This window comes from Oncorhynchus keta, chromosome 33 (assembly GCF_023373465.1).
Source record: "Oncorhynchus keta strain PuntledgeMale-10-30-2019 chromosome 33, Oket_V2, whole genome shotgun sequence".
Taxonomy (NCBI): domain Eukaryota; kingdom Metazoa; phylum Chordata; class Actinopteri; order Salmoniformes; family Salmonidae; genus Oncorhynchus; species Oncorhynchus keta.
In genome coordinates, this window is record NC_068453.1 from 5,887,403 (window position 1) to 5,899,815 (window position 12,413).

Genomic DNA, 12,413 nt, shown 5'->3' on the forward strand with positions numbered 1-12,413 from the left:
ATTTGGAAATCACTCCCACACCCAAGGATGAACCTGACTTGTGGAGGTCTTTCAAAAAATGTTTGCCGGTCTTTGCTGATTTCTTTTGATTTTCCCATGATGTCAAGCAAAAAGGCACTGAGTTTGAAGGTAGACCTTGAAATACATCCACAAGTACACCTCCAATTGACTCAAATTATGTCAATTAGCCTATCAGAAGCTTCTAAAGACATTACATACTTTTCTGGAATTTTCCAAGCTGGTTAAAGGCACAGTCAACTTAGTGTATGTAAACGTCTGACCCACTGGAATTGTGATACAGTGAATTAAGAGTGAAATAATCTGTCTGTAAACAATTGTTGGAAAAATGACTTGTAATGCACAAAGTAGATGTCCTAATCGACTTGCCAAAACTATAGTTTGTTAACAAGAAATTTGTGGAGTGGTTGAAAAACGAGTTTGAATGACTCCAACCTAAGTGTATGTAAACTTCTGACTTCAACTGTATGTCAAGCAACATGGACGCAGTGTTGCGGTGAGATTATCTCAAGTTAAATTGCTGATACACAAAGCAATGGCACATGGTTTCACAAAAAATGCTCCTACAGACACTGAGTCACATGGCTTGCTATATAAAGTAGGCAGACAGGCATTGAGCCATTCAGTTTCTGTTCAATTGAACACTAGAATGAGCAAAACAAGTGACCTATGCAACTTTCAGCATGGTATGATCATCTGTACCAGGCACACCGGATCCAGTATCACAGAAACGGCCGCCCTACTGAGCTTTTCACAAACGAGTGTCTAGGGTTTACCAAGATTGTTGCAGCAAACAAAAAATATCCAGTCAGCAGCATTCCTGTGGGCAAAAATAGCTTGTTGATGAGAGAGGTCAAAGGAGAATGGAAAGAATCGTACAAGGTATCATGATGGCCACAAACAGACAAATAACAGCGCAGTCCAACAGTAGCGTGCAGAACGGCATCTCGGAAAGCACAACTCGTCAATCCTCGTCAAGGATAGGCTATTACAGAAGATGCCTACACCATGTTCCACTCCTATCAGCTACAAACAAGAAGCGGCGGCTCCCGTGGGCACGCCTTCACCAACACAGGACAATTGAGGAGTGAAAAAAACATCCTCTAGTCCGAGGAATCCCAGTTCCTGTTGAGTCAGGAGTTGGCGTAAGCAGAATGGGTCTATGGACCTATCCTGCCTGGTGTCAACCGGTACAGGCTGGTGATGTACTGGTGTGTGGAATGTTTTCCTGGCACATATTAGGTTCCTTGATACCAATTGAGCAACGATTGAACGCCACAGCGTATCTGAACATTGTCACTGACCAAACCTGTTCACACGTTCCGACGTCCAATCTGCTGCAACTGCGTGGTGCTGTCGTGTCAGCATGGACCAACATCCAGGTGGAACATTTCCGACACCTTGTGGAATCTATGCCCCAAGGAATTCAAACTGTTCTGGAGGCAAAAGGGTGGTCTGACCCGGGACTAGATGAGTGTATCTTTTATTTATTTTTTTACTGTCCAGGGAGTCAGGCAATGTCCATATAGCATGACTATTAACGATAGTCAAGAATTTTAGATGAATCTCCCGTTTGACATGTGTAATTACTTGGGTTTTGGGGAACCATTCCCCCGCTTTTGTTCCATGCTGGCTGAAGACTGGGCCAACCAGATCCTAGCTAACACCAGACACAGATGAAAGTACAAACCAAAGTATATTTGCCTTAGATGAATAGGGGAAACCTCATTGTATTTGCAGACATGCTGCAGTCAAATTGTAGCACCACTAGACTAGCTACCTAAACCACTCCCCTCCGCGATATTGGTTACAAGGCGATACCTATTTAAATTGGTGTATTAAAATGAGAGGATTTTGTAATGTCACAAAAAGCCCTTAATAACATGAATCCAAATGGGGGAATGGACCAGTAACTATATGATCAAACTTTCATCAATGTAGAAGCAATAGTCATTTTCCCTACTTTGATCTGGTTTCATTCAAATATCATCACATTTCATGAACATGATTTGACTGTGCAAGACCTTTCAGGCCTATTCAATCCGTTTCAGCGTAAACCTGCCATTACCGACAACCGCATAGCAATTTCCTTGCTTTTGTTTAGATGATGTCAGCCGTGTAACTGCGTTGGAGCAGCTCTTCCCCAAGGGGGATGAAAACCACACCTGTCTATACAACCCACCCGCATTAGAAGTTCAGAATGAGAAAGTGTAGGCTATGTAGAAAGTGACACTCAAATTGAAACTCGTTAAACAAATTGATAAGGCTTGATTTCAGCCTAATTGGGGTGTAGATTACAGCACACATTCCAGTGTTTGAGCTTGAAACAACAAGGCTGCATGGGGATTTATACTAATGCGACTCGTGCATCCAATGGCAATGTCTGCGATAAGTATAATGCCGGGAGTCACTTGCTGATTTGGCAGCTCCAACACCTCACAAATAATCCAAATAAAAACACAAACTGCTATGCAGTTGTCAGTTATCGTGGGTTAAGGCAGATCTGATTGGAAATAGCCCTAAATGTAGCACATCGTATGATGGGTAGATAGCAGAGTCAAGAGCCAGAACTTAGTATCTCATGTTAGGAAACCATCTTCGAGCACGGCATCTGTGAAAACTTCATCCAGAACTTCAGCCACCATCAACAATACATCAAAGCTGACAATGTCACCAAAATATACAATGTAACATGTAGGAAATGATATAGTGTGTTTACATCAATTCATATGTTTTATCATGGTATGTATGAAACTAATAAAACAATGATGCAGTATGACATAAGTGGAATACTGGCACTGGATTGAAGGATCAAGTGTGACAATACATTAGTCAGTATAAATAAATCCTCCTACAATATTGAAAAGTAAAATACGCATGGAATGGCACAGACTGAAGTGGCAGTGGTGTAGGCCAACATACTTAATATTCCATTGAGTATATATGAAACCCCAAAAACATCTGTCAGCAAAGACATCTCTTGTCTTTGGGTTCAGTCTGAACCACTATGTCTCCATCAGTTTCCCAAAGCAAGCAGCATTACATGCAAATAAACATCTGGAACATTATCAGCCTAAAATAATGATCTAACAGAAATAAATATACAGCTACGTCATAAGATTTGTAACAGAACGTGGGTCTTGGTCTATGAATACATTATAAGATAGAACTCTTAACTTTTTTTTAATGACTTTGGCCATTTTTACACCAATGAGAAAAAAAACTAGATCAAGTCATACACAAACAGTACCATAGTAAACTATTGCACCTTGCTCAGTCAGATTATGGTGAGGGATACAGAATCTTATCTTCATTACATAGGCTACACCAAGTCAAACAATGTGATCTTCACTAAGTTCAGCCTCCCTTTCCAGTTGAGACGAGTGAGATGTTTTAGAAAACTACATACTACAAAACGACGTACTTTTAGTAAAAACCACTTTCTGCCGGACAAACACCTGTCTGTACTCAACCTTGGTAGGTCTGAAAGAAACACTGTACTTCAGGAAGTGACTCCTCTGAAGCCACACTGTGGCAAAGCAGGAAACAAAGCTGCACAGGTCAGCATCACATGACTGGGATCTTAGGTCACATACCACAATCTGAAGCTCATACCTGTTTAGGGAAGAAGGGAACATTGTAACATCTTGAAGGATTATCACTTATAGTACAGCACTGAGAGGTGGGTGACACAGAGAGAGAGAGAGTCAAAAAGAGAGGGGTACAGTACTGCTGGTCGAGGAGGGAGCCTGCCATAGAGATGGGAGTCTGCTCCATTCATGGCCTGTAGGTGGTTCTAGGGTTGGCGGTTTCCGTACATCAGAGGGATGATGTAACAGGAGATGTCGTCTCCAGATCCCAGCCGTTCATTAGTGATCCGCCAGCCTCGGTCCTTCAGTACTCCCCGCGCTCTCATCACCAGATCCTGAGCAGCCATCGTGTACCTGGTCACAGACATGAAGTGGAGGGGTGTGTTGGCAAAAATGGTCCACTGTCAATAGTTGCATTTACTTTGTAAGATGTTGGATGTTTACTCAATTTACAAGATTGCATAATACAATGTGCGAAGGATGTCATGGAAAAATTATTTGTTATTATTTGTTATTGAAAAATGTACTTTTACACGCACGCAGGTCCACTTGCACACAGACACACACCCACCTGTATAAGTCGTCGGGGTCACAGTTGGCCAAGAAGGTGGAGACTGATTCGTTGACTTCCTTGTTGGAGAGGACGTCCCAAAGGCCATCTGTTCCCATCACCAGGACGTCGTCAGCACCGTGCTCGTATTGGTTTAGGTTGTACACCGTCACCTAGAAAGAATAACAACAAAAATGGGTCAGGTTGTGCACAATAACAGCAATAGCAGACTGAGTTAGCACCATGCTCGTACTGAGACAGGTTGTACACCAGGGATCATCAACTATATTCAGCCGTGGCCCGACTGCAAGAAGCCCGAACATTTATAAAACATAATCATTTCAAAACTTGCTTAAATTTGTATACGATCACGTGTATCTCTATTATGCTTGGGAATACTTGGGAACAAATTTCCCAAATTAAATCATCTGGAGCTAATTTCCTGGTGTTTATTAAAGTCTTATGTCCAACAATAAAAATGGGGAAACTTGGCGGTGCCAGATAAAACCACCCGCGGCCTGCCCACCAGTTAGGGAACCCTATTGTACACCTTCACCTGTAACAAACAACTTATTCAGGAGAGAACACCAATTACATATATGATCAAATAGGATCTCTGAGTCTGATATCAGACAACCTTGGTTTGACCACGACGTGTGGTACTGTACACCCTGAACCCGTAGTGTATGTGCTTTAGCCAACTCTTCTATCATCATACCATACAACTGTGTGGGAGCAGGCTACTGTAGCCATTCTCTCTGCCTTTGATCTAAAGACGATAACACTATAATAATGGCACCATAATATGAGAGAGAGAGAGGTAGAGAGACCCTGGCTGAACTGCCTGTGTAATGAATAAAGAGCTGCAAATAATCAGACTGAATGAGACGGACTCAATGGATGGATAATGAGTGAGATGAAGAGCTGTGAAAATACCAGGGTCAGGTGGGCAAAAGTACTCCAGGAACCAAGCAAGGCCCAAAATATTATGCATCACTCTTTCCTTCCTTGAACTATTTACGAGTCTGATAACTTTTGTCTTTACTCGCTGTTACAAACCCAGTTAGCCAATCCACTGAAAGAACAACACTTTCACTCAGTCAAGCGACTTGGATAATAAACTGAGATATAATGTGTGCACAAGGCATGAGCTGGATACAGTGGCTTGCAAAAGTATTCACCCCCCATGGCATTTTTCCTATTTCGTTGCCTTACAAACCCCCCAAAAATCTATTTTAATTCCAGGTTGTATCATTTGATTTACACAACATTCCTATCACTTTGAAGATTGAGTGAAACAAACAAGAAATAAGACCAAAAAAAATCTAACTTGAGCATGCATAACTATTCACCCCCCCCCCAAAGTCAATACTTTGTAGAGCCACCTCTTGCAGCAATTACAGTTCCAAGTCTCTTGGGGTATGTCTCTATAAGCTTGGCACATCTAGCCACTGGGATTTCTGCCCATTCTACAAGGCAAATCTGCTCCAGCTCCTTCAAGTTGGATGGGTTCCGTTGGTGTATAGCAATCTTTAAGTCATACCACAGATTCTCAATTGTATTGAGGTCTGGGCTTTGAGTAGGCCATTCGAAGACATTTAAATGTTTCCCCTTAAACCACACAAGTGTTTCTTTAGCAGGATGCTTAGGATCATTGTCCTGCTGGAAGGTGAACCTCCGTCCCAGTCTCAAATCTCTGGAAGGCTGAAACAGGGTTCCCTCAAGAATTTCCCTGTATTTAGCGCCATCCATCATTCCTTCAATTCTAACCAGTTTACCAGCCCCTGCCGATGAAAAACATCCCCACAGCATGATGCTGCCACCACTATGCTTTACTATGGGGATGGTATTCTCGGGGTGAATAGAGGTGTTGGGTTTGTGCCAGACATAGAGTTTTCCTTGATGGCCAAAAATGTTAGTCTCTTCTGACCAGATACAGTGCCTTTCGAAAGTATTCGGCCCCCTTGAACTTTGCGACCTTTTGCCACATTTCAGGCTTCAAACATAAAGATATAAAACTGTATTTTTGTGAAGAATCAACAACAAGTGGGACACAATCATGAAGTGGAACGACATTTATTGGATATTTCAAACTTTTTTAACAAATCAAAAACTGAAAAATTGGGCGTGCAAAATTATTCAGCCCCCTTAAGTTAATACTTTGTAGCGCCACCTTTTGCTGTGATTACAGCTGTAAGTCGCTTGGGGTATGTCTCTATCAGTTTTGCACATCGAGAGACTGACATTTTTCCCATTCCTCCTTGCAAAACAGCTCGAGCTCAGTGAGGTTGGATGGAGAGCATTTGTGAACAGCAGTTTTCAGTTCTTTCCACAGATTCTCGATTGGATTCAGGTCTGGACTTTGACTTGGCCATTCTAACACCTGGATATGTTTATTTTTGAACCATTCCATTGTAGATTTTGCTTTATGTTTTGGATCATTGTCTTGTTGGAAGACAAATCTCCGTCCCAGTCTCAGGTCTTTTGCAGACTCCATCAGGTTTTCTTCAGAATTGTCCTGTATTTGGCTCCATCCATCTTCCCATCCATTTTAACCATCTTCCCTGTCCCTGCTGGAGAAAAGCAGGCCCAAAACATGATGCTGCCACCACCATGTTTGACAGTGGGGATGGTGTGTTCAGGGTGATGAGCTGTGTTGCTTTTACGCCAAACATAACGTTTTGCATTGTTGCCAAAAAGTTCCATTTTGGTTTCATCTGACCAGAGCACCTTCTTCCACATGTTTGGTGTGTCTCCCAGGTGACTTGTGGCAAACTACTTTTTATGGACATCTTTAAGAAATGGCTTTCTTCTTGCCACTCTTCCATAAAGGCCAGATTTGTGCAATATACAACTGATTGTTGTCCTATGGACAGAGTCTCCCACCTCAGCTGTAGATCTCTGCAGTTCATCCAGAGTGATCATGGGCCTCTTGGCTGCATCTCTGATCAGTCTTCTCCTTGTATGAGCTGAAAGTTTAGAGGGACGGCCAGGTCTTGGTAGAGTTGCAGTGGTCTGATACTCATTCCATTTCAATATTATCGCTTGCACAGTGCTCCTTGGGATGTTTAAAGCTTGGGAAATCTTTTTGTATCCAAATCCGGCTTTCAACTTCTTCACAACAGTATCTCGGACCTGCCTGGTGTGTTCCTTGTTCTTCATGATGCTCTCTGCGCTTTTAACGGACCTCTGAGACTATCACAGTGCAGGCGCATTTATACGGAGACTTGATTACACACAGATGGATTGTATTTATCATCATTAGTCATTTAGGTCAACATTGGATCATTCAGAGAGCCTCACTGAACTTCTGGAGAGAGTTTGCTGCACTGAAAGTAAAGGGGCTGAATAATTTTGCACGTCAATTTTTCAGTTTTGATTTGTTAAAAAGTTTGAAATATCCAATAAATGTCGTTCCACTTCATGATTGTGTCCCACTTGTTGTTGATTCTTCACAAAAAAATACATTCTTATATCTTTATGTTTGAAGCCTGAAATGTGGCAAAAGGTCGCAAAGTTCAAGGGGGCCGAATACTTTCGCAAGGCACTGTACCTTCTTCCATGCGTTTGGGGAGTCTCACACATGCCTTTTGGAGAACATCAAATGTGTTTGCTTATTTTTTTCTTTAAGCAATGGCTTTTCTGGCCACTCTTTCTTAAAGCCCAGCTCTGTGGAGTGTACGGCTTAAAGTGGTCCTATGGACAGATACTCCAATCTCCGCTGTGGAGCTTTGCAGCTTCTTCGGGGTTATCTTTGGTCTCTTTGTTGCCTCTCTGATTAATGCCCTCCTTACCTGGTCTGTGAGTTTTGTTGGGTGGCTCTCTCTTGGCAGGTTTGTTGTGGTGCCATATTCTTTCCATTTTTTAATAATGGATTTAATGGTGCTCTTTGGGATGTTCAAAGTTTTGGATATTTATTTTATAACCCAACCCTGATCTGTACTTCTCCACAACTTTGTCTCTGACCTGTTTGGAAAGCTCCTTGATCTTCATGGTGCCGCTTGCTTGGTGGTGCCCCTTGCTTAGGGGTGTTGCAGACTCTGGGGCCTTTCATAACAGGTGTATATATACTGAAATCATGTGACAGATCATGTGACACATATTGCACCCAGGTGGACTTTATTTAACTAAAAATGTGACTACTGAAGGTAATTGGTTGCACCAGATCTTCTTTAGGGCCTTCATAGCAAAGGGGGTGAATACATATGCTCAAACCACTTTCCAGGCTTTTATGTTTTATACTTTTTTTCATTTCACTTCACCAATTTGGACTATTTTGTGTATGTCCATTTACATGAAATCCAAATAAAAATCCATTTAAATTACAGGTTGTAATGCAACAAAATAGTAAAAACGCCAAGGGGGATGAATACTTTTGCAAGGCACTGTACAAGATTGTGTGTGTGTGTGTGTGTGTGTGTGTGTGTGTGTGTGTGTGTGTGTGTGTGTGTGTGTGTGTGTGTGTGTGTGTGTGTGTGTGTGTGTGTGTGTGTGTGTGTGTGTGTGTGTGTGTGTGTGTGTGTGTGTGTGTGTAGAATGGTGCCAGGATGCTACACTCAGTGCATCATAATTGGATTTACCTCTGGACAGCAGGACAGGAAAGGCTTGATGTAGATGTTGGAATCATGGACTTTAAGATCATGGTCACCAAGACCTCTGGTCACGCCTATGGTGGCCATTACTCTGGCCTGAGGAAGAGATTTAAAGACACCAGTTAGTGTACTATTAAACTAAGATATACATACTTTTTTCCTATGTAATAAACTCTGTTATAAATTCTGTTCACATCCACATTTAAACACAGACACACACACACTCTCTCGCATTCACGCACATTACACACACACACAAACAACCTTTTTCCCTTCGCCGTAGACTAGTGGGAACCTCAGGTCCTCATCTTCTATGGTTTTATATGCCCTGTGTGGAAAGAGGAGACAATAATGGGTTTTTATTTCATGGTTTATTGCGCTGAGCATTACACACACTGTATTTGATGGTTATACCTGTTGCTAAAGGGAGGAGAGGGAGAGCGAGATGACGGAGAAAGAAACAGTAAAAATCAGCTGAGAACGAGGGAAGCAGATGGAGACCTCAGAGAGATATTTCAATTATGTTAGAGTTCATGTAGTTTTTCCTTATTTCCTTTATAACAGGCCAGGGAGCCATTATGGTTCTTCAGAGCCACAGTCAGCAAGTTTAATCATGACCCTTCCTCTTGTTTCACATACACACACTGTGGTCTAAGGCACTGCATCTCAGTGCAAGAGGCATTACTACAGTCCCTGGTTCGTATCCAGGCTGTATCACATTCGACCGTGATTGGGAGTCCCATAGGGCGGCGCACAATTGGCCCAGCGTCGTCCGGGTTTGGTCAGGGTAGGCCGTCATTGTAAATAAGAATTAGTTCTTCACTGACTTGCCTAGTTAAATAAAGGTTAAAAAGGAGTTTCCGTGAATTTCACAATAATTTCCAGGCGGCTCACTAGCAAGTAAGTTACTGTATTTCATATTGCAGTACAGGTATTGTAATCTAAATACACTCAATACAAGCACTGTGTAATGACACACATTACAATACCGCAGACATTTTTTGCAGTTTTACAGCAAATTTCCTGCAATTCTACCCATTTTACCATGGAGGGAGTGGAGATTTGTTTTTGCAGTTTTAATGGCTAATTGAGTCACTGTCAGTGACTGGTATGAGATAAAAAAAAAAACTAAAAAAAAACTGCTGATGCACAACCGAATTTCAAAGTTGCACCCTGTATATTATACTATTCTAACTCATCAATAAATTGAGACCTCGACTGACTTCCAAAAAACTGTCGTCGGCGACCCCTTAGCGACCGCTTATGCCTGTGTTTCCATTGAATTACATTGTCCACTCGTTTTGTCACACAAACTTTTGCGATAAATGACAAACTTGCTCAAACTGGTTTTCGCACATGTTCTCTAGACAACTGTTCGCTGATAAAGTGGACACGGGATGGATAATTGTTTGTTAATGGCAGCTAAGCATCGATCATCATACAAATTAAGACCCTTGATATTTATTGGAAAGGAGCATTGAGTTCATCACCAACCTGTAGCCTAAACTGTGCATGCTTTTTCAATTCGCACACAAAGTAATATCACGTGACTGCAAATTTACCTTGAAAAGATTGTGGTTCTATGTACATTTTGTTGCATTATTCATTTTACCTACACAAAATGATAATGTCGAACGAACAAATTGTCTGTCAACATTTATGAAATTGTACCGACACTTCCTGTTTCCATTACACGTCTTGTTTTTTTTTCTTCTTATATGCCAGGAATTTACTAGCATAAAAAACGGTGGAGGAAATGTGGTTAGTGACTGGGAGGCTGTTATGAGGGCTTGTTTACTACTGTGACTGGGACACAAAGAACATTGCAGTAGTACACAACACCAAATACCGATGGAAAAGAAATAAAGAGAATCTCATTCTATTCCTCTATTCCTACACTGGAAGGGCAGATCATGTTGACTACTCCAATAATAACAATAACAATATAATAACATTTAATGTGACCCATAGAGAAACTGTACCATCCAGAGCAATAGCTTCAAAAAATACCAGTACACATCCATATAATGGAGAGCGATACGGAACAAGGTCCCCCTCTTCGTCTAGCCGCTATTGAACCTTCCTGAATCAGCTCACTGTGGTAATGATAATATACTGTACTCTCAAAACATCAAACAGCATATTTAAACAGACAGGCTCTGCTCAGCCCACATCTCTCCGTTAAGTCTAACTTTCTCTCGTGCAAGACCCAGGGCTCTGGGTACACTACAGAGATGAAGGTGAAACACTGTCTCACTCATTATAACCACTCTGCCTTCCCAAGGACATTAATTAGTGAATGGAGTGCGTAGACGCATGCACATCCCAGCAGAATGCCAGGTTCTCTCTAAACCAGCAAGATCTCACGGTCTCACTTCAGTATTGCCGTTTGTCCATAAAAGTCAAAACTCAACAGTTAAGTTAAGGCATTCGTTCCGACTGGTTAAAGTAAGGGTTAAGGTTTGGGACAGGGTTAAAACAGAAAAAAATACAAACGAGGGCCTCGCACTGGGATTGAACCCGCAATCCTCTGAGCTGTAGCTCATGGTTTAGAGACGGTTAAAAGGGGGATTTCACCCTGGGGGACCATGGGTTGGTTTTGATCATGTCCGAGGGATTTCTAGGTCAGTGAGATGTTTCACAAATAAGTGTCCACAAGCAATGCACCCTATGACAACTTTCAGTGTATTGGAAGGGGAGGTGCAAGATCTGAAAAAAAATCTGGTCATGCTTGTGGCTATTTTATACTGATCGCACTGATCGCATGGTCATGTTTATGATATGAGAACTGAGGATAGATGAACAACATTATAATTACTCCACAATACTAACCTAAATGACAGAGTGAAAAAAGGAAGTCCGTACCGAATAAAAATATTCCAAAACATGCATTCTGTTTGCAACAAGTCACTTAAGAAATACTGCAAAAAATATAAAACAAGTTGTCCACTATCGGCATTGTAAGGGACTGCGTAACTGGCGGCAGGGAAGTCAGGCGCAGGAGAGCAAAACTGGGTAATCAACGGAGCAGTTTTATACATAAAACCACCGGAAACCAGAACAATAAACAAATGGGTACAAAACCCGTTGCGCACCAGAGAAAATGTGCACATGCACTTACAATAAACAATTCCGCACAAAGACATGGGGGGAACAGAGGTTTAAATACACAACATGTAATGAGGGAAATAAAGACCAGGTGTGTGAGAAGACAAGACAAAACAAATGGAAAATGAAAAGTGGATAGGTGATGGCTAGAAGACCGGTGACACCGACTGCCGAGCACCGCCCGAACAAGGAGAGGAACCGACTTCGGCGGAAGTCGTGACAGGCATATTATTTATTATTGGCATCAAAATGTTAGCTGTTAAAATTAGATCCAACAATAATATTAAGAGATTAGAAATCTGTGGCTGTACGCTGATGATTCATGTTTTCTTTTAAAACCACAATTAGAACCCCTCCACAGCCTCGTAGAGGATCTAGATTATTTTGCTGACCTCTCTGGATTAAAAGTGTACTATATTACTTATTGGATCACTAAAAAAATTCAACTTTTACATTACTGTGTAGTTTACCAATAAAATGGTCTGACGGGGATGTGGACATAACTGGTATACAAATCCCGAAAGAAAGAAATGATCTCACTCCAATACATTTTTA

General features: G+C 41.6%; 1 protein-coding gene across 1 annotated transcript in view; it reads right to left on the bottom strand.

Annotated features, from left to right (window-relative positions):
- Positions 1–747: 747 nt before the first annotated feature.
- The window catches only part of LOC118366101 (protein phosphatase 1H-like), a 54,613-nt gene continuing 42,947 nt past the window's right edge, over positions 748–12,413 (bottom strand). The window contains exons 7-10 of the mRNA XM_052491733.1: positions 9,015–9,078; positions 8,739–8,846; positions 4,180–4,331; positions 748–3,962 (exon numbers count right to left, since the gene is read on the bottom strand). Of these exons, the coding sequence (XP_052347693.1) occupies positions 3,815–3,962; positions 4,180–4,331; positions 8,739–8,846; positions 9,015–9,078 (472 nt within the window). The 3' untranslated portion in view covers positions 748–3,814. The remainder of the gene's footprint in view (positions 3,963–4,179; positions 4,332–8,738; positions 8,847–9,014; positions 9,079–12,413) is intronic.